The sequence below is a fragment of the Apaloderma vittatum genome, unplaced genomic scaffold, assembly GCF_000703405.1.
Source record: "Apaloderma vittatum isolate BGI_N311 unplaced genomic scaffold, ASM70340v1 scaffold15623, whole genome shotgun sequence".
Classification (NCBI taxonomy): Eukaryota; Metazoa; Chordata; class Aves; order Trogoniformes; family Trogonidae; genus Apaloderma; species Apaloderma vittatum.
In genome coordinates this window covers 5820-32957 of record NW_009708766.1, presented here as the reverse complement: position 1 = coordinate 32957, position 27138 = coordinate 5820, and the positions used below count along the sequence as shown (strand labels likewise).

At 39.3% G+C, this 27138-nt stretch overlaps 1 protein-coding gene across 1 annotated transcript; it reads left to right on the top strand.

Annotated features, from left to right (window-relative positions):
• Positions 1-11185: 11185 nt before the first annotated feature.
• On the top strand, positions 11186-25895 carry LOC104271870 (the record flags this gene model as incomplete). The annotated part of the gene is made up of 2 exons (XM_009866682.1): positions 11186-11435; positions 25684-25895. Coding segments are annotated over exons 1-2 (447 nt in total), but the record flags the coding sequence as incomplete, so codon positions are not given.
• Between the last annotated feature and the right edge of the window lie 1243 nt (positions 25896-27138).

Below are 27138 nucleotides of genomic sequence, written 5' to 3'. Positions count from 1 at the left end.
ATACACTTGTATGATGCATGCAGGCAAGCAAAAGAAACAGTAAAGGGGGGAGTTTTGTTTGGTGTTTTTTTCAAGCTGTCCTTAGAGATCATTAGATAACAGTAGTTTGGTGTCAAATTGAAATTAGAAGGATGGTCTGGGCCAAATCAGTACTATTAAGACTTAATGATATGGGTTACATGGTAATGAGTAAGCTTTCTTAAATTTGAGATGACACCAAGCTAAGGAAGATTGTAGACATGCTGAGGGATAAGACTGGACTCAAAGTTGATGTTGAGACATTAAAGATATGGCTTGAAAAAAATCAAGATAAAGTAGGAGTAAGTACATGATAGCACATTTGATGGTAAGAATACAGGATGTGCAATTGGAGAAAATCCTGAGACTTGTAGTGGGTCTCAAGTTAAACTTGAATTAACAGTATCATGCTATTTTATGACAAGACAGGAAATTGGAGTTCTGATGATGGGATTTAAATATGTAATGTCTTTTTATCTTACCCACTATGACTGCAGAAAACAGACTGATAACTTGCTTTCTGAAGTAATGTTATGTGAATTGCAGCTGGGAAGTTTTAAATTAGGAAACTGGCAAGAGGGAAGAGTGAAGCACTAGAACAGATCACAAACAGAGATTGTGACAGCTCTAAAAACAGTTTAGACACCCATCCATCAGTGATGACATGGATATATTTTTCCTGTCATTGTTGGATAATTTTCTTTTGCAGTCCTTTCTATGGTCTTGTTTTTGTGCTGTGTTTCTGGGGGGTGACATAAGGCTCCTTCTGTTGACCTGTATGATTCTGAGAATGGAGTTCTGCGCTACACTGCTTTAGATTTAAAACACAAGTAAAATCTCCTTGCTTTTCCTTCACTTTTTTTTGGCTTCCCCAAAGAACACTCCCACCAACTTCCTTCCCTCCAAGCTATTAGATCTTCTTTTTCTTGTCCTGAGGGTTCTCTGACTCTTTATTTTCCCTTGATCCCTTAACAGCAGCTGTGTACCGTGGTTCGTTTCACTGTGCCATGCTGGGAGAACAGATCGTGTTTGAGAATAGTAGTTTTTCTTTATAACGATTTGAAGCAGTATCGTGCTCCTAGTGGAGAGGTTAATAAATGCTGACATAACCTGGCCAGTGTTACACTCCTCTGTTCTTTTTCGTTCCTTAGACAGGCTAATTTCTCCCTACGAATGTGGCCACCTTGTTTACTTCTGCAGCACTTGTCTTACTCTTTTGAGTCAGATCACTGTTCGAAGTTCATTGCCCATCTTCCACGAGCTGGTTACTGGCTGAATTTTGCAACTTGTCTCTTGTGCTTGTGGGATAATCAAGTGTACAAGACCCCATATAGTGCTGTATATACTCCATATATGCAGAAACCAGTAGCTGTGGAATAAAACTCTTTGTGGCACTGTGGTCTGTTTTAGTGACCTTTCTTTTTTCCCCATTTGCTTTCGACTTTATATTTACATTTTGCTTTTGTTCCTTCATGTTTGGGGAAAAAGTAGAAAACCCCAAAATCTTTAACTGGCAAATGTCAATCAATGATCTTATGTCTTCCCAAGTTTTCATGTAGAATAAAAAATATCTGTATGAATTCTCTTCCTGGTCACAATGAGATATTAAAGCTGAAGCCTTAGTGTGAGTCTTCAAATCCCAAAATCAACAGTATTGCTGGTCAGCATTTTAAAAAGTGTGCCCAGCTAATATGCCTATTCTGCATCCTGTCCTGCCTCACGTGATTTATGACCTGCCAAGAACATCAATTTGATTGCAAATATCTTCTTTACAGCTTTGGCCTTGTGCTGACAACAGACACAGAAAAGAGGATATTGGGACAAAAAAGGAAGTGGAACTTTACAGTAAAAAATAAACTATGTAGGTGTTACTGTGTATCTTTTATGTACATTTTAAAAGTGGCTTGTAAGTGTAGATGAATACCACTAGGTATTCTAAGACTAGGGAGTAAAAAGAAAACTATATACTCCTGAAAAAAACCCACTCCTTCGTTAAACAATGTATTGACTATTCCAAGTACATGTGTAAGAAATGGATTGTTAATGTATCAGTTTATCAGTCTATGTATGAATAGTAGTGATGAGAATGAATGCACTTTATTAAACTGAGATTAGAAGTGAGGGCCTTCTTTCCTCACAGCAACTGGTAGGCAGATGTACTGTTTCAGTAAATTTGTAGTTCTTTTTTTTCTGCTTCTTTGGGGCATCCAGTTAGTGGTGGAAAATTCCAGACAATTCTGAAGTTGTCATGATTATTACTTCAGAAGATGTAACTTCCGTCTTCTTTACCTCTTCCTTTAAAAGACAATATGGAAATGCTGAATGAGTCTATCAGGATGATCTGCACCTGAGATAGTAATAGTTTCTGTGTTGTTAAACCATCAACATTAGTAATAGTTGAGGGAATTGGAGAATCAAAAAATAGCTATGAAAGTGTTTGTATGTGGAACAGTCTGTAGAAACCAGTAACTGTTGAAATTTTGATAAAGGTAGTGAAATCTTACTCTTCTGAATGTGAGTTGGGGCCCTTGCGAGTTCTGGGAATTAGCTCTTCAGAAAAGCATGTAATGTAAGAACTTGTGGGGATAATTGTTTCCCTTCCTAGTCTATGAGACTACTGTATCTGCTAGCAAACTTACCTGATTTTTTTTTTTTGTTTCGTAAAATCAAAACATCTCTTAGGCCTTAGGTGGAATGCAAAACTACGTAAGTTCTTCCTCCAGGACCACATGTAGGTGAAAACATTGTTTTAATCATGTTTTAGAGATGGAACAGTGGACTAGTCTTCTAGTCTGGTATCCTTCAGAAGTGATGTCTATATTTGGGTGCTTGCCACAAGATCCTTTGTTTGCCAAAATCCTGGTATAATACAGAGGATTTCTGTAATACACTATCTCTTTTCCTTATGCTTTCTAGGTATATCTGGTGGCTTTGGAATCATGCACTTATTTTTGGTACAGATAGAGAAATAAGTATTTTGTACAACCTGCTTCATGTGATGCTTAGGGCATGTTACCTAGCCATTTTTTTTCCCCATCTAAAATTCTTACAGAAGTTGTCGTCTACTCTGGGCAAAAGGTGTCACTCTGTGAGCCCTTTGGAAGTTTTGACTGAAGACTGAGTTCAATGGAAACCTGTCTGTACTTTGTTTTGCTGTTGTTGCTGGATGTTTTCTGAACTTTCATCCCAGAAGCGTACATGAAGTATCGATCTGTATATCTTTGTGTTATGCTATAGTTTATCAGCTGTACATTTATACTTACTTCCAGTTGTAAGAATGAAATGATGAGCTTTTAACTGAAGTTTTTTTCATTGATTGCCAGTAAAACAAGTGAGCTGGAGGACAGGGGTTTTTTTGTAAGGTTGGTTGGGGGATGAAATTTTGTGAAGTTTGAGTATTCATCAATGGGATGGAATTGCTCTGTCAGTTCAAGGTCTCCACATGCAAGAAAGTCGCTGTAGGTCACGTGTCAGAAAGATGAAGATGTGATTGCCTGTCCTGGCAGGACAATGAGTTGTGGAAAGTGAAGAAAATGAGCAGACTGTCTAATGAGACAGGTAAGCCAGAGGCTAGTTTGCTTCTGAAGGGAACGATGCTGTTATTTGCCTAGTACTGCCTTATCTTCTGCTGTAGTGTGCAAATGTGTGGAGTTAAGTAAACAAGAATTATTCCCTTTGTTATGATCAGTTTTGTGCTGGTTTGACTGCCTGCTGGGACAGCCCAAGTAGAGGGAAATGTGGGGAGATGGGAGAATGGGGTCATGGCTTTCAACAGCAGCAAGCTAACCTGCTATATCCCAGATTCTTGCTTGTTTATAGGGAGAAGTAGAAAGTGGAGCATGGGGAGCTGGATGCAGACTGCCTTGGGGAGACAGAATGATGGGTAGGAAAAGGCTGCATGAAAAGAAGCGTGGCCAGCAGATTGGGAGAGGTGATTCTACCCTTCAGCTCTGCTCTGGTGAGACCTCACCTGCAGTACTGCATCCAGCCCTCAACACAAGAAGGACATGGACCTGTTGGAGTGGGTACTGAGGAGGGCTGAGAAGATTGGAGGGCTGGAGCACAGGCTGAGACAGTTGAGGTTGTTCAATCTGGAGAAGAGAAGGCTCTGGGAAGACCTTACAGCGGCCTTCCAATACTCGAAGGGGGCTAAAGGAAACCTGGGGAGGGACTGTTTATAAGGCATATAGTGACTGGATGAGGGGCAGTGGTTTTAAACTAGAGCAGGGTAGATTTAGATTGCATATTACGAAGTTCTTTACTACTCTGGAACAGGTTGTCCAGAGAGGTGGTAGAGGCCTCATCCCTGGAGACGTTCAAGGTCAGGCTTGATGGGCCTCTGAGCAACCTGATCTAGTTAAAGATGTCCCTGCTCACTGCAGGGGGATTGGACTAGATGACCTTTAGAGGTCGCTTCTAGCCCAACACATTCTATGATTCTATAAAAAAGGGGATAGAAAGATAGAATTTCAGAGTGCAATTCTCATCTCGCAGGGCAGAAAATACTGGTCATTTGCAAAAAATCTTAGTTTGACAGAAAAAGATGAAGTACTTCTTGGGGGATTTTATTTGTATTTTTATTTATTTGAGGGAACTACTACAGTTTCTATTTTTATTGTGATTTATGTTTTGGGTTTTTTTGGTTTTTTTTTTTCTGAATGGCTAAATTTAACCACTATTGAAGTAATGAAGTTGACTGTCTAAATTCTGATTTCTGGTTGGGACCTTGGGCAAAACCCATGAAAGTTACTGAAGAGAAATTGAGACACAAAAACTGAAATTAAGCCTTACTGAAACAAAAAATAATAATTAAAAACCTACAAATTACGATATTCATAAGAGTCGCAGCATTAGTTAGGTTTATCTACTATAATCCTGTGGTTTTTGAAAACTCTGTGTATTCACTGTCTTTTATTTGTTTTTATTCCCCAGTAAGTCGCTCCTTAAGCATAAGGTAAGCAAGACTGTTTTGTCGTAAGACAGTGTTTAGTAAAACAGTTCTGTAAGAGTGACAGGTGTGTTGATATGTTACATGTTAGCTAGTACTTTCAGCGCATCTGAGTAGCTTTGAATGGCTAACCCTTTGGACTCTGAAAAAATCCTTCCTTTTAACACAGGTGAGAATTAATTTGAAATATGTTTAGATGAATTGAGTGGGATTTCTAACATAGAGACTTCCTGTTCCCAGCTGTCTCCTGTGTGTCTGTCACAATATAAATAGATGCAAATTTTGTAGTAGTTGGTAGGAAGATGTCAGTTAACTCCCACAGAATAAAGAACGTTTAGATTTAAGAGCATATGGGCTGAAATTCTGTACATCTCTCTGCCAAAGATAAGCTTTCATCTGTATCAAACTGATGTCTTAAGAGAGACTTTTACAGTCATTTTGATGGTTTTATTAGTTGAATCCAAAGAGGTGGCTGGATTATTTTATAAATAAAGTTATTTTCTTTTTAAAAAGAGGATTCTGTGTTTTTGTTATTAAGCAGTAGAGCCATACCTGCAATAGAAACCTCTGGTGTTGTAATCACTGGTTGTATAATTTTATGTTCCCGAGTATTTTGGTTTTATTATATTTCAGAATGCCTTTGAGACAATTCTCTTTTAAAGCATCGAGAAATTTCAGTTAGTTTTGCTTCTCAATGTCTAGATATTATATGGAGAAACTCCTGCTGATCTCCATGGGAAAGCCTATATGATATGAAGTGAAAATATTCTTTATTTAGAAGTCAAAACCCTTTTGATAATGTTTGTAGATGACTGGTAGGAAAAATTTTGTAATTTCAGAATGTATGATGCGCTCCAGCTAAATGAATTTTGATTTCCTTAGTGCTTTTAGTCCTCCGTTACTTGTTACTGGAGCAGTCTCCAATTTATTGTTTTTCTGTAATTCATTACATCTTTTCTCATGCTTCTGTAGATTGCTTCAGGCAATATCCTGAGGCTGCAGATGCTACAAATGATATTGAGTTTGTATTTGCATAACAGGAGAAAAATCTTAGCACCTTTTGACTGTCAGGAACCAGATAGCTTTGGAGATGTCCATTGTGGTCTGTATGGAGATCGTGGCTTACAGTTGTCACAGACAGGGCTGTTTAAGGCCAGCAGTGCCATTGCCTCCTCCCACCCCAGTGTGACTCATCTGAGTCTGAGGCAACAGACCTTTGTCCTGGAAGCCCCTGGCAACATTGCTCTATACTGCTTCTTCTGACACTTATTTCAAAATTATGAATCCTCTGAGAAGTCCCCTCAGTCTGTGGTGCTCTATCAGATCTGTTATAAGAGAACACATGTAGACATAGCTTAATTGTATCTGTCATTCCTCTTGTAAGAATCCGAATGCTTTGTCATCCTTATTTTTCTTTACAGCACTCTTATGCTAAAAGTATTTATTCCAGCCCAACACATTCTATGATTCTATGTTAAAGATGTCCCTGCTCACTGCAGGGGGCTTGGACTGAATGACTGTTGAAGGTCGCTTCCAGCCCAACATTTTCTGTGATTCTGTGATTTGACAATTTCTTTATTTGTTGACTGGATTCAATACTAAGAACGGAGCTCTGAGCAAAATTTTAACTGCAAGCGTCAATCACTTATATTTGGCCAATGTAATTTAATTTAATATTTAGAATAAAGTTGGTTTGTGTCCTAAGTGAAAATTTCATCTAGCTATCTATTTGTGAAAATACATAATATAATTATCATTATGCTCCAGTTTTACTGTGAACATCTCTGCCAAGAATTCTTCTGTTAGGGCAGGAATTCCTGTGTGGAACAGACTAAGAAAGCTTTACCCAATTTACAGCTTCTTTCTGTAGAATAGGTGGACGTTGGTTGTGATAATAAGTTACTGAAACTGTTCGTGCAAGAACTTTGGATATTTCCTTGTATCATATTTTCACAGAAAACTGAATGATGTTCAGATATACTTGGCTTAAAGGGTAGTGCCAACAGTCTAGTTTTGGGGTTTTCAACCATGGAGAGTTCTACACAGCAGCTGGCCTACTGAAACAAGATGGGGCTCAGATGACTGTAAGGAGATCCTGGGTCACGAGCTGGTGCTGCTCATTGAGAGAACTTGAAACTAGTTGTGAAGGGGGAAGGGGTTACAACCATATCATGGGAAGACGACCCTGGGAAAGGTGTAGCAACATTGGGAGCAACACCATTAGCCCAGCTGAAGTGTAGCTGTACTTCATCGGGGGCTTCAGGTACTTCACCAGGGGCCCAGCTCGAATGCCTTTACGTGAATGCACACAGTATGGTCAAGAAACAAGAGGAGCTGGCGATGCTTGTGTGCCTGCAGTGCTACGATCTAATCAGCATCACAGAGACATGGTGGAATGATTCTTAAAAGTGGTGTGTTGCATTAGAAGGGTATAATCTCTTCGGAAGGGACGGACAGAGGAAATGAGGAGGTAGTGTTGCCCTCTATGTCAGTCAACAGCTGGAATGCATGGAGCTAGACCTGACAAGGGATGATGAGCAGACCGAATGCCTGTGGACCAGGGTGAAAGGAAGGGTCAGAGACGTTACAGTGGGGGTCTGCTACAGACCACCTGACCAGGAGGACCAAGTGGATGAGGTCCTTCATGAACAATACGAGTTGCTGCTTATTCACAAGCCCTGGTCCTCATGAGGAGCTTTAACCACCTCGGTATCAGTTGCAGAGACAGCACAGCAGGGCATAAGCAATCCATGAGATTCCTGGAATGCATCGATGATAACTTCTTTCTCCAAGGAGGAGAGGAACCAATGAAGAGAGGTGCCATGCTAGACCTTGTTCTCACCAATAGGTGAGTCATGAGACTAGAGACCAGCTTAGAAAAGCTAGAGCCCTGATGGAATCAAATCCCTCTGGGGACATAAAAAATGACAGAAAAGAATTCTACAGGTATGTATAAGAAAAAAGAAAAATGAGAGAAGGTGGGGCCTCTCTGGAGCGATACGAGTAACCTGGTTACTGAGGATATGGAGAAGGCTGAAGTAGCCAATGACATTTTTGCTTCAGTCTTCCCTGATAACCACTTGAGCCACACTACCCAAGTGACAGAGGGCATTGGCTGGGTCTGGGAGAGTGAAGAACCACCCAGGGTAGGAGCAGATCAGGTCCGGGAACACTGGCCATGTCTGTTCTGGGTCCAGTGGTGTTCAGCATCTTTGTCAGCGACATGGACAACAGCATCGAGTGCCCCCTCAGCAAGTTTTCTGATGACACCAAGCTGTGTGGTGCTGTGGACTCACTTGGGTGAAGAGATGCCATCCAGAGGGACCTTGACAGGCTTGAGAAATGAGCCAGTGCAAACTGCATGAGGTTCAACAAGTCAAAATGCAAGGTCCTGTGGGTTGGCCCAGTCCCAGGCACAAATACAAACTGGGCACAGAGTGGGTTGTGAGTAGCCCTGAAGAGAAGAAATTAGGGGTGTTGAGAAGCTCAACATGAGCCGGCAGTGCGCTCATGCAGCCCAAAAGGCCAACCGCATCCTGGGATGTATCAAGAGAAGCGTGGTCAGCAGGTCGAGAGAGGTGATTCTCCCCCTTTACTCTGCTCTTGTGAGACCCCACCTCGAATACTGCATTGAGTTCTGGTGTCCCCACCATAAGAGGGACATAGATCTGTTGGAGCATGTTCAGAGGAGGACCACAAAGATGATCGAAGGGCTGGAGCACCTCTGCTACGAGGACAGGCTGCGGGAGCTGGGATTGTTCAGTCTGGCAAAGAGAAGACTTCAGGAGGACCTAATAGCTGCCTTCCAATACATGAAGGGAACCTACAGGATGGCTAGGGAGGGACTTTTTACAAGAGTGTCCAGTGACAGGACAAGGGGAAATGGATTTAAATTCAAGGAGAATAGGTTTAGATTGACTCTTTGGAAGAAATTCTTCAGTACAGGCGTGGCAAGACTCTGGAATAAATTGCTCAGAGACGTTGTGAATGCCCCCTCCCGTGAAGTGTTTAAGGCCAGGTTGGATGAGGCCTTGAGTAACCTGGTCTAATTAAGAGTATCCCTGCCGACGAGAGAGAGGTTGGATTAGATAATCTCTAAGGTCCCCTCCAACCTAATATATTCTATGATTCTGTGATATTAGTAGTGAAATAATAATACTGCTAATTAGTAATTCACGTAATACTAACATTACTACACATTTCTTTTACCTTCCTCCTACAGAAGGTTTTGTACAACATAAATATAAGCCATGACAGCTCTAAAGAAGCCACGACATTCATACTATTTGTGGTATGGATCAGTGTGGTAGTATTATGCAATCCAACTCAAAACCTGTTTAAGAAGAGGGTGGCAGGAAGTAAGTAGTTAAGTGTGAGAGTGACAGAGTAGTGGTTTTTTTAAAAAACTTTTGAAATTGGAGAGACATGAGACACCAAGAAGCCAAGAAGTTTTGATAGTATAGAGCTGCTGTTGCTTCAGATGTACCTGAACTGAGTTACCCACATTTGTTTAGAATGAGTAGCTGTCGTTTGACAAAAAAGTATCTCCCATCCTTCAGTTGCTGGAGAAGTTGTTTCGTGATTGTTTTTCTCTTTCCTCATGCCTCTTCCTCTCTAGAGTGAGATAGGGCTAGACAGGAGAGGAACAGGAAGCGGCGTCTATTGGAGGAGTGTGTTTTGGGCTCTCCCTTTTTTTGGTGACTGAGACTTTCTGCGTAGCAGCAGAATGAGGCAGATCTGAGTCTATGAACTTTGTCTCCTGCTGGTTTTGAAAACTATGAGCGTCTGGAAAAGAGCAGAATTGCTTTCTCTGTGTACTCAGGAAGATGATTTGGTCTGGATTTGCAGTTGCAGAGATACATTTGCCTAAGAACAGCACTGTTTTTTTTAAAGTAGTTTACATTTTGAAAAACAACGTGATAATATCTTCAAAAAAACCCTGCCTGTTCTGAGGGATTGATGTAGTATCTGATGAAGCAGTGACTGAGAGATTTCACTGATTTGCGTATCTGTCACTGCTGTGAGTATTGGGTGTTTTTCTGATAGTCCACTTATATTCATAACCATTTCACATCCAATATGCTCTTTCCTGTTGTTCCCCTAGCATATTTGTTAGTGATTATTCACACTTCTTTATTTAGTTACCAACTTCTGAATCATAATTTTTTTGTTTTGTTTTTCTTTTTTACCACCTGCTACTGTTGAAAATTCTTTCAAAATACTTCATCCTACCTCATTTTTGGAAGGGGACGGACAACATGGTGGGGGACAAACTCTTAGAATATTTTCTTTTGAGACTAGTGTTATACCCCAAATTAAGCCTAAGGTATGTTTTTGAGGTTCTTGTTTCACATAAAATAAAAAAGGATACTGGTCATAGCATTGCTGACTTTTTTATTTTGCCTACATAGTATCTTTAAGGTCAATTCATGCATCTCTCCTACCAACAAACTGTATAAGTTTGTAAATGTATTGTGTGATGTAAGTAACTTCTGTATTGATTTGGTTGCAGCTCTCTTTTTGCCCGCTCATAGTGGTTGCCAGATTATTTTTCATTGTACGTCCCTCCTCCCATTTCTTTGTGAGTTTACATTAAACAGCTGGACCAAGCAAGCTTCTTAAGAGTGTTTTGTAGTCAGAATGTATGGTGACAGCCTTGAAGTCAGTTAGTTGAAATAGTATTTCTCTTATGTGCTGTTTTCTTTGGTTTTATGTGTTCTCCTCTTCAGCTTACTGCTGTTCCATAGCAAAAAAAAATAAATCTCCTTGGCCTGTCCTCGATAAAATGGAAATTTAAGTAACCATTGGACTAGTCAGAAGATATTTTTTTAGTTTCTTATTGTGTCACTGTTTCAGAAGATGCTGTGAAGATCAACAGCAGGATTCAGCTCTCCCTTGGGTTCATCTCTGCTAGTAGAAGTTTTAGAAATGGTGTGAAAATAGATGTAACTCTTAAACAAAAATGTTCTTCTCTTTTCCATAGTCTTCCTGTCTTGTAATTTCTTGCCAACCTTATAGTTTCTGTTTTGGATTAACAAAAAACAGTAGTTGAATTACTGGGTTTAAATGTCTCTGCACTAAGACGTTTCCATATTAGACAGAGTTAGTGTGCCTTTTCTTCTAAACTAAATTGTTTTTTTTTTCTCTGTTCCCACTTCTCCAATCTTTCTTCCACTTCCATCTTTCCCCTGCCCCACTTTTCCCTCTAAAAATATCCTTAGGAATGACTTACTGATGGTGTGCCGCCAGCTGAATATGGAGGAATCTGTCATGGAGATCATGCACCAGCTGGGAGCAGACGAAAATGGAAAAATTTCCTTCCAGGATTTTAATCAGTGCCGAATGGAACTGGTGCAAGAAATCAGGAAGGAGGAAGTGGAGCTTTCTGTGAAACTGGATGACTCTTGTAAAAAGAGAAAGTTAAGGGATAGGATAGCTTCCTGGCCAACTAGCAGCAGTAACAGTTTAGGTAGGTATGACTTTTAAATGTCCTGTTGGTGTAATTTAACAAAAGAGAAACTCCGGCGATTTTGTTACCACTTTTACTGACATTGGGATTTCCCTAAAGGGCTCTGTGAATATGTTTTGGCATAATTTCATCATATATTAGCGTGCTGTTGTAACTGATGCAGTCTCATCATTAGTATGTAGACGAGAATGTGCGCAGAACATCCTCTTCTGAAAACCCGACTTGTGTAAGACAACAATCTGTCTTGAAGAGCTGTAGAGCTTGGCTGATAACTGAAGATGCAGTGAGCTCTTTGTAAAGACCGGATGGGTGCATAGGTGGAAATACTAAAAATTAGGAGAAAAATTATCTTAGTCTTTAGTCTTTCAGATGTCGTATACTGTAGGAATGCATGCTTTAAATCATATAGGAATGGATGCTTTAAAAATCATTGCACTTAATGCTGGAAGTGCCTTGTGATTTAAGAATTCAAAAATTCTCCCTTTGCCCTCCCTCCACGAGGGAGGAAAGAAAAACAGCTTTGCCACGCCATCTACAGGAACATGGGATGTAGTAAGGGATTGCCTATGCCGTTGAGTCCAGTCCTTGATAGTACTGTGATCAACTGGCACGAGATTAGAAATGTCAACATCTACAAAATGCTTCCTTTTACTCTGTAACAGATGTAAGAGACCAGAAGACACAGCTTCTCTGGTCAAAAATCCCCAAATGCATGGTACTGTTGAAAAAGCTGAAGGTATTGTCAGTGCTCTAGCCCCCTATAGCAGCTGCGTGCTAGCTAAACATGACTAGCTGGCCTATGATCTGAAGCTGGCCCACATCCATGCTTCAGAAGAAGACCATCAACCTCTCATTGTATTTAGTTAGAGCTGTGTCCCCTCAACTTTTTGTTTAGACTACATGAGCCTAGATTTTTTTTAAAATATGTTTTTATTGAAAGATCCTGCATTAGTCATCCCAGTTGTCTTTTTCTGCATGTGTCCTAAATTAAGTTAGGAGTATTTTTTACAGATACACTTCATACATTTTCCTGGAGAGTTTGCTTGTTTGTGTTCTGACTCCTCATGTAACTGACCAGGTTCAGAGTCAGTCCAGTTCTCTCTAACCAGATTCTTTTAGATACTCCACACCTGGAAGGTGTCACGCTGAACATCAGATTTACTTATTTGAAGGTAGTTGATGGGATTTCTGAATAAGCAGAGTGATACAAAACGTAGTGGAAACATAATACGAATGAAGTTATACATAGCAGAGTGTAGCAATTGCAATACACAGTTCAATCACAATACCAGTGTGATCCCCAACATCTCCCTAATACACTCACTGTCAGGACACTGGGTGTCTTCATTCTCACCGGGGAGACATATGTGAGTTAAAGCCAGCTCAAGCCCATTGCTGTGTTTTAAATTCTGTTGTTAGTTGTTTACATTTTTATAGGCTTTATGTTAAGTTGAGCCATGTAGACACCTCCCCCACGCTGTCTTCACTAACTGGGGGAGACGTTCACATTCTTAATGAACTTGGAAGAAAAAACACCACCAGTTGATTCATTCAGCTGTTGATAGCTGTTTAGTTAAAGCAAAAGACCACCCTTGGGTCTCCTTGATGTCGAGATCAAGTCAAATTTCTTCACGACAACTCTGATCAGTAAAACCCCGCATTATTCCATGAGTTTCATGGGCACATAGACCTGGCCCATCTCCTCTGAGCTTTCTTCCGTGGTCAGTCACACCTGTCTTTATTTTTTCAGTAGTCAGACTCCTAGAATGCAAAACTGGACATGTGTTGGTTTGGGATTTTTTTTTTCCTGTGTTGGGGTGTGTTTATTTTTGGGGAGTGGGGAGAGTTAGGATGTTGTTCTGTCTTCTAATAGCTCTGCATATGTTTTCAGCTGGTCATCTCAGGCATTCAAATTTTACTGGTTTCCTTTATATCCTGGGTGAATTCCTTACTTTTGTGCTTTCTAGATTGACCGCACTTCTCTCTCACCATCCCATCATCTCATGCTCTTCGGCTTTTCTTTTTGGCTTTTCAGCATAGCAAATCTGTTCTATAGCTCTGTTTACTCTCCAGCTCATCTCCTTTACTGCTTCATAGTCATAGTTTGTCTTAGAGGTATTTTGTTTTTAACATTTCCTCTGTTTATCCTTCTTCCATATACATTCTTCAATTGCAAGATAATTAACTGTTTGCATAATTTCTTTGCCCATGTCTCGATCACTCTCTGTACTAAGTCTTCGTAGTCCTTGGGCTCAATTGCATTTTCACCTCATGAATCTCTTTTAGGAGCTATATCAGGCAACAGAGATTGTGCCTAATATCTTTTTTTTAATTGGATTAAGGATGATGTGTGTTCCCTAGCTCATGTGATTATCTTCTGCCTCTGTTGACTGTTTTTTCAATGCTGCCACAGTTGTGTTTTCCTGCAAAATGGAAAACTTCTCCTCTCAGACTGCTATACAAAGTGACCAGATTTCTGGCAACATGGGTTTTAAAATCTTCTTTCTTAGACAAACCAGCCTAATAATTATGGACTGTAATAATCAGGGGTAAAAGATAGGTCCTAAGCTTTAGCAGAGAAAGGTCTGGTCTGCATTACAATCTCAACATGTATCCTACAAAGAAATCTTATTAATTGCTGCCAAAAAGTAGTCATAGATACGCATTCAAATTTGTTAATGTATACAATTCAATCCATTCCCTTTTTCCTATTTTCCAGTTTTTGCTAGCCTACAAGAATAATTTAAGGTATTTTTCAAGTTAGTGAGTGACTTCAAATTTCTTTTTATCTTTTTTCCCAAAAGTTAAGTCCAGAAGTCCTTTAGATTTCCTACCTTGGTATATTTTGCTGTGTGCTGATGAAGCCTGACTCTTTTACTGTACTGTATTTTCAAACCTGTAAGGAATTAATGGTTGTTGTACTTTATTTCCCTTGACTTTTGCAGATTCTGTAAGACTTTTCAGTAATTAGAGAGTGTATGGAGATGCTCTCACATGTAAAGAAAAAATGGACTGGGAGGGAAATAATAATACTGAGTGGTTAGAGTGCAACTGCTTTTTATTTGCTTGTGAAAGAAAACCATTGTGGCAGCACTGTCAAAGCTATTCTACAGATCTTCTAAAGAACCAAGTAAACACTATTGTAATGTATTTCTGTGATACAAACACTGCCGAGGATGAACATAATGAGAGCTGAGGAATTTTACGTGCAGTTAAGCTTGAATTATGATGTGCGCATGCTTCCGTGCCTTTCATGTGTTTGAGGGCTCAAGTATTTACTCATTAGCGAGTGTGTTACTTTGACCATTTGCTACTGAATTCTAAATACTGTTTAAGATGTGAGATGCCATCATGTGCAAATTCAAACATAAATTTGATGGAAGTGGGGGTTTTGTATCTTTTTTTTTGGACAAAGAACACTTTTTAATAAATACTATTTTGAAAGATAGTTGGCAGGGCTTTTTTTCAAGACTAATTTTTACATAATCTGTCAGCTGCTGATAATCCTTGAAAGCTGTTATCGTGTATTCATGTGATATGCGAAAATGAGAAAAATTCAAAATTTATTTGCTGTCACTGAGTAGCAGGCATCCTGGTGATCTAAAGCAAAGGAATCAAGCCTCGGTCCTGGCCTTTTTTACACTGCAAATTTGTATGTAATTGTTCAGAGATGTCAGTCAGACAACATTTTGTGCAGGCCTTTCTTCAATTTCATAACACAGAGTGCTAGAATGTAGGCATATATTTAAATAAAAGATTATATTTGCTCCGTACAATTTTTGCATTTCATCATAAAGACAACTGCAAAAATAAGTTCCTAAGAAATAAGTAAATGTAAATTACTGTTGAACTTCATCTCACCCATCATTTTATATCACTGATAATGATATTCTAATGATTTTGTCCAAAATTGGTCCAAAAAATGTTTCCGCTCCTGTGTTTCCAGGTGGGTTGCAGAAGTGAGGTCAAGGTACAAAACTCGGATTTATTAATATCCAGTCATATACGTGTTCAGTAAATCAAACCAGCATCCCTATCTACCATCTTGATAATCAGATGAGTGTATAGCTTTAGAATTTTAATCTTTTATTCAAGTGCATGAGAAAAAAAGACATTTTTTCAGGTTATTACAATAATGCTTTTTCCTGCTTAGATATAAGCAACTCAAAGCTGTTATAATGTATTGTAATTCTTACCTCACACTATTAGTGTCCACAGGAAGATTAAGAATAATTTGCAAGTAGTAACCAGTAATTTTTCTATAGGTGAAATTGAATGTGAGCTCTGTAATTTACATTTACAATGTAATAAAAATGAATGAAATAGTTTCTGAAAGTGTTTCTGGAGTCTTGAAGTGACCACATGCTCCCTGACTTTTTGATATGTCAATAGGAAGTGCAGGGAGAATGTCAGTTACCAATCAGATCCGTGGGTCCTGTTTCCGGTTGTGGAGACTGAAAGCCATGATGGATGCAGTAACTCTTTGTGAATCATTTAACGAGTGATGAAAGCGGATTGCTTGGCAAATGAGACCTGTAATATAGCAGACCTGCACCTCTGATGATTTAAGGAAGGAAGTCGCATGAACAGTTGTGGCCTCTGTCAGGTTTTTGAGTGTTACATGGTTTTATATGTCTTCTATAAATCTAGAATTAGAATTATTTATATGTTGCATAGATTTGTCTACCTATTTACAGGTAATTAGCAATTTGTCTTTTTTTTCCCAAGATGAAGAATAGTCTGTTTCTAGTACCCGCTATTTTTAAGGATGGATAAGAAATGGTGCTGGTTATTGGTAAATTCTTTCTTTAGACAGGTGAATGGTTTCCTGACCCACTGAAAGCTGCGTCTACTTATTGATCTAATTTTGTGTTTTAGATTGTTATGAGTCCGTAAGCAATCTGTCTGTAGGTTAGTAGTTAGAAATTAATTCATAGCCAACTCTCCAGTTGTCTCTACTGAAAATAAGACCGTTGAAAATTTGATATCATAATTTATTTACATTGTGGATCAAGCTTGAGAATTAATCAAAGGAATGATAGAAATTCAGCCTCAAATTAAGCTTATGGGTAAACATCAGAGGCAGGCCACTTGGGGCTGAAATGTCATTACTTTTGCTTTGCTTTAATTCCATGTTTGATCTTACTGCAAATTAATTGCTTTCAAGAAACTGATGCAGTAATTACATTTATTTATGTTGTATTTAATTAAGAACTGTAGAGCTTGTATGAATTCAAAGATGTGCTGCAGATTTTCTTGAGATCCATGAGCAAAGTTTCACCTCAGATTTGTTTGACTGGAAAAGCTGTGAATATCTGCTATGCCAGATTTAATTACAAAGGAACTTCTATTAGTGGTTCAGTTTATTACTTTTAAGTACTCTTGATAGCACTATCTTTGTGCAAAGTAGTAGAATATAGGTAGTTATTATTTTAATTTTTTAGAAGCATAGAGTGCTAAATTCTGTGAACAGCGGAACAGATGGATCTCGATTTCCAAGGGATTTGTAATTGACAGCTGATTAATCTTATTAAAACTGCAATGTATAGCATGTTAAATGCTAGTGAATCTCCAAAGGATGGAAGTCAGACCCTGCAGAATGGGTTCTGTCGTGTCTAACAAGGGCAACAAACTTGGCTGAAGCTTGCTTATGGTTTGGATATTTGTAAATGTAAGAACAGCTAATCTGTGTTAGGCCAGAGGTTATCACAAAGTAGTATCTTGCCTCTTAGAGTTGTGAAAAGCAAATGGTTAGGAAAGATAATAGGAATGGAGTGAGCATGTAATGATGCTTTCCCATTAGATTTCAGTTCAGGGACTTTGAAATAGAAGTAGTTGCACTTGCTGACACATGCATTGCCTCCCTCCCTCTGTAATACTGTCTTACAGAAGTGAGCTTGTGAACCCATGCTGGTCTTCAGTATTCACCATGTCCTGCAGCCCAAGGTAGCACAGCTTACCCTTTATGTTGAATGAGGAACAAACTTTTTGCTTTGCTTCATTTCCGACCTCTCCTTTCCATGTGTGTTGGATTTTTGTTTGATTTGGTTTGGTTTTTTTTCCTAACGTATCTAATCAAGGTCGAGCATTGCATTATACTGAACTATTTTTTCTCAGCAGGAGCACAAACAGAATCTCTGTGCCTTCCACAGAACTTGCATTTATTTAATGTATTTGAGCCTTTGACGTGACTATCCTATGTTACTGAAATTACCAAATAGCATAAAAAATTGGAGGGACAGGGCAAGGCAGACATGCCAGTCAGCAGAGCATGCTTACAGGGGAGACACAGGAACCTGTCCTTGATAGCTGCTGCTACCAAGAGACAATAAAATGGTTGTTCGAGACACAGGAATGTAGCTAGAGGTAGGTCTTTGGCCTTCATAGCACAAATGAGCTCTACAGAGCAACACAGATCTGACTTGTTCCAGAGATATATTATACTGCCCATCCTTGATCAACTCCAGTGGCAAAATATGGAGCTGTGGCTCACCATATGGAGTGTGGAGCTGGATTATAGCATGGAATCATAGAATGTGTTGGTCTGGAAGAGACCTTTAAAGGTTGTCCCTGCAGTGAGCAGGGACATCTTTAACTAGATCAGATTGCTCAGAGCCTCATCACGCCTGATCTCAAGGGACGGAGCCTCCACCACCTCCCTGGGCAAACTGTTCCAGTGTCTCACTACTCTCATTGTAAAGAACTAAAGCATCACTTCATCACGTTTGTCCCAGTTTATGCTTTTTATACAAACTGTCATAAGCTTGAGAAACCAAAAGGGTACAGCTGGGATTTTCATAGAGGCCATGCTTCATTTGGCTCAGGGCTGAGCACTGGGATACCTCCCACACTAGCTTTTGTAAAACAAGGATTGCCTCTCAGCACATTTCTGCTTACTCTCTCCTGACTTACATGGTGATGTGCTCTTCACTTCCCCACTGCTGATGGTCACCAGTGTAGATCTGACATAGATCATAGAACAACAAGTGATAAAATGGGAATGATAGACCACAGGGTGTTTTATTTGTTTGCTTTGGTGCAGATGAATTGAAGTCAGATCCAAACTGAGATTGTCTTTGGTGGAAGGTAATCTGGGGTGCAGCTGATTGTTTACATATAGAGAGAATTGCATACAGTGCAAATACTTGGCAGGTATGGTGGAACTTCATCAAGCCGCTATGATTTCAAGTTTTATGTGTTTTTTTTCCTCTTACTATATATACCTCTTTTTTACTAGAGATAATAAATTTCCAGGAGAAAAGGGATTATTGTCTCCCTTACTATAAACTTCAAATGAAGTATTAGATTGAGTTCCTGAGTACTAGTTGTTAGCCATCAGTGTTCTGGCAAAATTTAGTTTGGTAATTAAGCAGCACTAGACTCTAGGAGACCTTGGTTTCTAGACTGTTGATAAATTAATCCCATCACCCATTTCTTGTGTCTTGATTACAGGAAGCGGTTGTCATGTCTCCACAATAATCTTAAATCATTTCAGATTCAAGGACAGGCACAAAAATGTGTCATGGATAGTGATACGATAGTTTAGAGATGCAGATTTCTACAGTAACTGAAATAAATTTGAAGAATGTATTTTGACTGAAATTTTACAAACTTTTGTTAATATGCATGGCTTGGGCTTAACAAGCCCAGCTTCTTCATCCACAGAGCTGTGTTGCATGACTGCAAAATTGTAGTGAGAGAAACTTTTTCTTTAACTGAACGCATCACTAGATGTTTTACTTTCTCAAGTCTCTATAAGGAATGAGTTACGTGAGACAAACTTTGATTGTCTATGGTTTTGTTCTAGGCAAGCTCATCCTTTTATCTGTTCTAATTTTCATGGAGGCATTCAGTTTATTTTTCTTTAGATTTTAAGTAGATTTTACACTCGGTAAAAATCTGCTTAGAAAAATATGTCACAGAGTGTAAAAAATTAAAACCAAAAAACCCATAAAAAGAGATGTTAGCGTTGCTTTAGTAAGTAAGAGTGCTGATTAAGTATCAGACTGTTCTAAGGTCTTTACAGGTGCATTTGTTTCCCATATTTACTCTGTAGTTATATCCTAGAGTGAGTCTGGCAACACCAAATTACAGAATTCCTGAACTCTTAATGTTATATATAGAGGATACTTCACTGAATCTGAAATACAGTTGAGGTTTTGCAATGATTTGAAGAAACATCCCAGTACAAAGTGAAAATGTTGTAACTAGTTTAGGGACACAAGGAAGACAAAATGTGAGCTGACTGCGCTTGGTGTACGTACTGCACTTATGATACACACCTACAACTGTGCATGAGCCTTCAGTGGGCATTGAGAAACATAACTGGACAAGATTGGTTTTGCTGTTAGGTCTACAAGAGAGTTCTTGTCTGTTGTATTAGTTTTATATGTTCTCAAAAGCAAGTAAGTTTACTCTTTCAGTCACATCTTGACTTACCTTTCTGTTTGTTCTTTGTCATATTTTCATGCTAAAGAATATGACAAAATATGCTCTATTAGGTCATTTGATACAAATTAGTATTTTTGTAGTCTCTGTAATGCTATCAAACATGTGCATTGCATAATATCCTCCTAGTACTAGTAAACACATATAAAATGCTACTTCTATTCTTTCAAAGTATACTTGATGGTCTTGGCCTAATATTAAAGTGTTTGGAGGTTTTTGTTCTTTAAGTGGTTTAGAAAACAATAAATCTAAACAAAAATTATCAAAGGTATCAGATGCATTTTTCTGAGAAGTCCAAGGCTTTTTTTTTTTTTTGGAGGAAAAATGTTTGATTTGGTTCAATTTTCCTCTTAGCTCTAATTTCATGAAAACAATTTCTCCTGTGCAGTAAGTTGCCTTAGTTAGTCAGGGTGGAGTACAGCTGTGGCATCTTTTTTTAGGGTTTGTTATCCTCACTTCCAATCCTAGTGAGAAAAGGACTGAAACAACATAGCCTAACACAGGACCTTCTGTGCATTGTATGAAAAACCAGATAAGGGTGTGGTGGAAAAGTGGGGCCGAGACCCTGATCGCACAGACCATTCTCTTAGAAATTCCTCATTTCCCATGACTGCTTTTCCCATATCAAATTGTTTCCTTCTGGGTCGCTGAAGAGTTGCAGAAAATTATGATGAGAACATTCTCTAGGGCAGAATGCTGAGTTGAGAGTGCATTTTAAAATTATGCCATTGCAAACTTTATTTCCCCCCAAAAAATGAATTCTCCTAGAACTTGTAATAACAGCTTTCTATATTTTTAAATAAACATTCTCACCCACCTGTATATGTGAGGATCAGTTTCTATTCTCGCTCTATTGCCATGTCATTCATGTTGTTTTGTCATCTGATATGCTTATTGAGTGATCTGCTGTGTGAAATGAGGTGATAGAATCAAATGGACTGTGTTTCCAGGAGTTGTATATATGTAGTAAGGCATGAATAAAATGTTTTAAAAAAATTATGCAGCTTCTGATTACAAAAACATGACCTGTTGAAACACCTTTTAAGATGAGAGGCTAAGACTGAACTGGAAGGGCTTAAGTCTTTGTCTCCTCGGCAGCAAAATCGTCGTATGAATGAATTTCTCCCAGAAGCTGCAAGCTGTGCACAGTGCACATATAAATTATATTCTGTATTAAATGTCAGAATTCCTCAAAGAAGTTTAAGTAACTAAAGGTCACTGATACCATATGGAAACAGTGATCAGACTTTTTAGCTTTCTGCAGTTAAGACTCTCCTCACTGACTGATGTGTAGCTGTGAGACCTAGAGGCTGGTTTGTGCTTGTAGTGTGTTACATTGTCAATTGACTTCCACGTTTACCATTCATAAGCCAGATTCATTTGAGAAGCTGATGCAGGGCTCATGTTACAGTACCTCACTTTTTCTGATATCCCAGATCCTTTCGACAACTAAAACATCTTCAGGACCCTGCCATCTGGATGGGGTTATCTTTCCAACTCTGTGGGCAAAGATGAAATCACATAATGCTTGGCCTGCCAGCATAGCCTGGTAATGTTACCAAACAAAAAAGCCTAGACTTTTAGTTACGGTAGGTATCTGCTTCTCTGTTGCAGAGTACAGGCATTCTAGGGAGGTTAACTGTCAGTAGAAAGGTGAAATATTGGTGGTTTTTTTTCAGATCAGCAGTATGAGATGACACCAGTAGCAGAACACAGACCTATGTGCTGTTACTGAGGGCTTTGCAGGTGATAAAGGAAGATTAAGCTAGCAAGAAGCTTCAGTGCAGATGGGCAGGGTATACTATCGTGGTGATACTTGTCAAGTTGCTTTAAACGGTTTGGTGCCATTCACCAGCTGAAATTTTGTCTGTGGTCATGGAATCTTGTATGTGTATATGTATGTGTCTCAAACTAAACTGTCCTTGGTATGTCAAAGTTTAAATAATTGTAAACTGTAAGTAAGTAAATAAGAGCTGGGGCTAACTAGAGAACAAAAACCAGGTTAGGGCTGGGCCAGCCACTAACACAGACAGATGCTCTCCAACGACCTCTTCCCCCTCCTAAATGGGAAGGAAGAGGGAATGAGGCAGAGAGACTTACGGGTTAGAGAAGAAAAAAACTAGAACAGCTTTAATGAAACAATAGAAATAATGGTGAAATAGTAAAGAACTATATAGAAGTATAGATAGTAGCCCAATATCAAACCTGACTCCCTCCCCCGATACAATCACCACTAGTGCTGCAGAGCAGGAGGCACTGGGGAAGCCTCAGCCAGGAGCTGGATACAGGGAGCTGGATTCGGGAACTCAGGATCCGGATCAAAACCAGGAGGTCGGATGGAGTCCTCCCTGGACACCGGCCATTGCAGAAAAGGGCCGAAACTCTCGTGATCACTCAATTTATACTAAATATGACATATATGGAATGGAATACTCTCGTTGGTCACCTGTCTTGTCTGTTACCCCCCAGAGGTGCAACCTTTTACTTCCTTGTGACCCCTCTTACTACCCGGCACCCCCAGCGTGGCACACAAGAGCCAGCAGTGGCCTTGGTCACTGTAGGAATAAGTATCAGCAAGAGCCTTTCTGCATCCCAGTGCCAGGCAGTGACTGCAAACATCAAGTGTTATCACTGCCAGTAGCACAACACTGTCTGCAAAAACCTGCTACTGACTTCAGAAAGTGCAGCCTTTTAGAAGAGACTAAACTGGAAAGTAAAAACCCAGGACAATATTTCAGGCAAGGTTTAGGTTGTCTGATAATTCCTGACTGAATTTTCACTTACAATTGAAATCTCAGCTTTGACAACTCCAGAATTTCTCTACAGAGCTGAGACTTGAAAGGTGCAGTACCTGGAAGGTCAGCATCTTAAGGGCTAGTGTTTTGGAATCTGTTGGGAAGATAGTGGACAAGTTTAGAGATTAGGGTTAAGCCCAAAATAAAGTATTGGGAATGCCTTCCTTTGTAACAGTCATCTCTCCGTGCATTTTCAGCATGCATACTTTGAAGTAGGAGTACAGAGTTGAACTTTAAGAAAACTTGAATTAAAAAGACAGCCACAATGCAGTCATAAAACCCCAATCTTGTCTGAATCCATCTGTGACTGACAGGTGGCTTCTGAGCCAGCTGAAATCTCAGCTGGCTCGGAACTTGGCAGTGCTTCAAATCTGACAGCAGATGGTACGAGCTATGAAGGCCACTTGGGTCTTCAACAAAGCTACAGTTTTTAACTGAATGAGTGTGAAAACTCTTTTGCAGAACAATGTCATTTGAGTAGTAGAAATTATGTGCACTTACTCTGTTGAAATATGTGCCATTTTTAGCTCTGTAAAAGGAGGAATATCTATCTGATATAGCCAGATCTCTTAGTTCTGTGGCTGTGATTGTGCAAGTAGAGATGTTTCCTGTGTTCTTGTCAAGCCTGGGAGTTTCCCTGTCTTCCTGAGGCTCCTGAGACATTTCTGCAGCTCCGGCTCTGTGGATGCTGGGTTTTAGTTGGTTGATTGTGTTTCTAGTTTTTTATGGTTTTGTTTTTGTTATTGTTTTGCTGTGGGTTTTTTTTTGCTCTACCATGTGCTGCAGCCACAAGAGGGCAGAGATACCTAACACTCAGCACAGCACACACTGTATAAAATACTCCTAATAGCAACATCTTAGTTTAGCTCTATTGGAGACCTTGCAGCATGTAGCTAGATTAAGTACGGTGGTGCATTCTCTTGCTGTAATAGCAATGGAATTAATCTTTAATTCCTGTACCTATGGTAATGAATCATGGTAATTATGTTAGTATAAAATTCAATTCTTTTTAGTTTTGTGTTATTTTCTACTTATATATAAATAAAGACTAACATATTCTCCTCACAGTAAGGCAGGGAAACCGCTTCTGGTTTTCCTAATTCGGCTTGTCATGCATAACTGCTTTGGAGGATGTTAGGGTGTTGACCTAAAGCTACAAATCAGTTGCTGACTTGCTTCGCTGCTGGCTGGCTTTCTGTTTGCACTTTTGGAGCTTCGACTCTTGGCAAGCGGGAGGAATTCTCCTAATAGTTCATTATATAGTTTGTTGTTTCTCCCTGGCATTGTACTGAATAAGTAATGACCACTGATTAGTAAATGCTCACTTAGAATGCTAATGAATATTTGAGAGAGAGCTAGCTCATAAAAAGGAAAAGCTTTCAAAATAATAGGATGACATTACAGACAATTACTTAGAGTTTGACGACTGCATGCTGGATTTAGAGTTCTGCTCTAGTCTGTAGCTCTGGATTCTGTTCTGACTTTTCTATTAACTTAGGATGTGTGCTTGGACAAGTCACTTAAATGTTTTTAATATTCGTTATGCTAGGTATGAAATCTTACAGTGCCGTCAAGGGTTATTAAGCAATGTACTGTCTACTGTGGAATGTTTTATGATAGGAAATTGTTGAACCTAAAAACTAACAAGATTTTAGAAGGAGTCAGACAGTTGTATGGAGCAGAAGTGCCCAGGGATGAAGTAGTGATAAAATAAGAAAATTCTGTTAAAATTTGATTTAGAGTTTAAACTCATCTCTGACTGCCGGGAATTGGGAGGATTCTACATACAGAAGCACCAACCTCGCAGTTTCAGGATACTGAAACTTGCTCTGAAGCATTCATCGTTTGTCAGTAGCTACATGATCATATTCTTGCATTGATTCATAATGAAACACCTTGTGATTGATGTGTCTCTGAAACTTGAACTGAAACAAGCATTCCTCAGAAAATATGAAAGGCAATGCTAACATAAAAGGTGTTGAACTGTGGAGCTAAATTTCACTTAACTATGTTGGTATTCAGTGAAGAGGTGAATTACGTCTTTTCCTTTTTTGTTCTTTGCTCAGTGCTGCTCTTCAGTCTGACATAGTAATGGATTCTCATGCAATGGTCCTTCACTATTGTAAATTATACTGCTTTTACTCTATACTGAGTAATGTATGTAAATGCTTTTATTTTTGCTTCTGGATCTTGTAATTTAGTAAATGATATGTGCACTGAAAATGTTATTGCTTTTTCTTTTCCTGGCATTGTCAGCATGTGCAGGATGGGGAATAATGGTAGTGGAACTGTTCAGTTTTTTTCATTCTGGAAGGACAAACAGGCTTATTCATGTGTCAACAGTATGCCCTAGCAGCCAAAAGGGTCAGCCCGTGTCCTTGGGTGCATCAAGCGCTGCGTAGCTTGACAGGCGAGGGAGATGATTGTACCACTCTGTATTGCAGTGATGAGGCTCCATCTCGAGTACTGTGTGCAGTTTTGGGCAGGACATCAAACTGTGGGAATTTGTTCAGAGGAGGACAGTCAAGTTGGTGAAAGGCCTTGAGGGTAAGACTTGTGAGGAGCAGCTGAGGTCACTTGGTTTGTTCAGCTTGGAAAAGAGAAGGCTGAGGGGCGATCTCATCACAGTCTTCAATTCCCTCAAGGGGGTAAAGGTGCTCATCTCCTCTCTCTGGTGACCAGTGACAGGATATGAGGAAATGGGATGGAGCTGTGCTAGGGGAAGTTCAGATTGGAAATTAGAAGAATGTTGCTCACCGAGAGGGTGGTCGATCACTAGAACAGGCACTGCAGGGAAGTGGTCATGGCACCAAGCTTGTCAGAGTTAAAGGAGCATCTAGATGATGCTCTTGGTCATATGGTTTGGTTTTAGGTAGTCCTGCAAGGAGCTAGGAGTTGGACTCAATGACGATCGTTATGGGTCCCTTCCAAACTGAGATATTCTGTGATTATATGTGTTCTTTATATAGTCTGTACTAGAATGTTCTTCAATTTCTGCATTTTAGGTGCCTTATCAGGAGCCAGAGAAAGCTGCGAGTATGATTCAGGAGCAAGAGACCTTCAGAGTCCAGACCTTCAGAGTCATTTTACACTACAAAAGGTGTTGCAATATGATGGAAGCAAAGTGACTCAACAGACTGCTCTGCGAAGACTCCTAGCTCAGACGTCAAATTTTAGCAACTCTGTTGGAGGGAGCTACTTAGAACTTGCCAACACTGTAAGTGCGTTTTGCCTTGGCTTTTTTGTTTTGTAGAGTTTTTTCCTTGATTTTTTTCCCAAAGCTATTAATTCTAGAATTTGAGCCTTTAAGCCTTCACGGAAACAATGGCACACTACTGTTACCTTTCATCTGCAGGAAAAACATGATTGTAGCACTTGGTAGATGTACAGTATTTCCAAAGCTTTTATAACTGAGTTTCGTCAAAAAGGATAGGAGTCTGTGAGGAGCCAGACTGAAGTTCTTAATGTATACAATTTAACAGAAGAATAGTTGTGTCTGAAAACTTCCTACCAATTATTTTTTTATGTATGGTGTCAGATTCTTCAGAAGTGTTGTTCAGAAAAGTTCCCCCCATGTTATTTCATTAGTGCCCAATAAATTGTTTGATAATTGTTCTAAACCTTTGGTGTGCTAGCACTGTGCTTTATTTCTACAAAAAAAAGAGAAGTATTTCCATTGTAAAAGAACACTTAACTGTTGAGGAAGTAGGGCATTATTTTTTGCTTCCCCATCAGTGTATTGGGATCAAGTTTGTGTTTTCATTTTGAGCAAGGCATGTTACAAAAGACCACCTATTTTTAGCATGCTTCTGATTTGTGTTGCACGGAAGTTTTAGTGGAGAAGTGAAAGATTCTAACATAAAAGTGAAAAGTTTCTTATTTTTAAAATGACTGTTTATTGCCTTGACTGTTGCTTGACTTTGGTGAAACAGACTCCTAGTTTGTGGTATCATAGGATAAATCAAGATGTAAGAGAACCTCAGGATGTCATCTAGTCTGACATCCTGCTCAAGATTTAATGTGTGATGGAAGTGATTGCTGTCAACAGAGAAAAAATCAACTTCTTTAAGCTGCCTTATTTGAAAAGAAAACAATGAAGAATATTTGGAAAGTATTTTCAAAAGCTTTGTAAGTTTTATTTAAGTTGCTGGATGTAAGCTGGTGTGGGACCTAAAATTTCAGTACTCAGAGTGAAATATGTGTATATTAAAACCTATTTAAGGGAGAAAAGAGTTCAAGGAGGTTGGAAGTTCCTTAAAGGAATTGTGTCCTCATTTTCCTTAGGAAGGCTTATAAGGGATCAGCTGTGATAAATCATGAAGTCTTTGATCTTCAAAACTGGACAGAAGCATATGGAAACTGGGAAGTGTGGAGAATGAGCAGGCACACATATACTGTAAAGAAACTAAGATGGAGGACCTGGGAAGTGATAGACCAGTTAGCAGCTTTGTTCGTATATT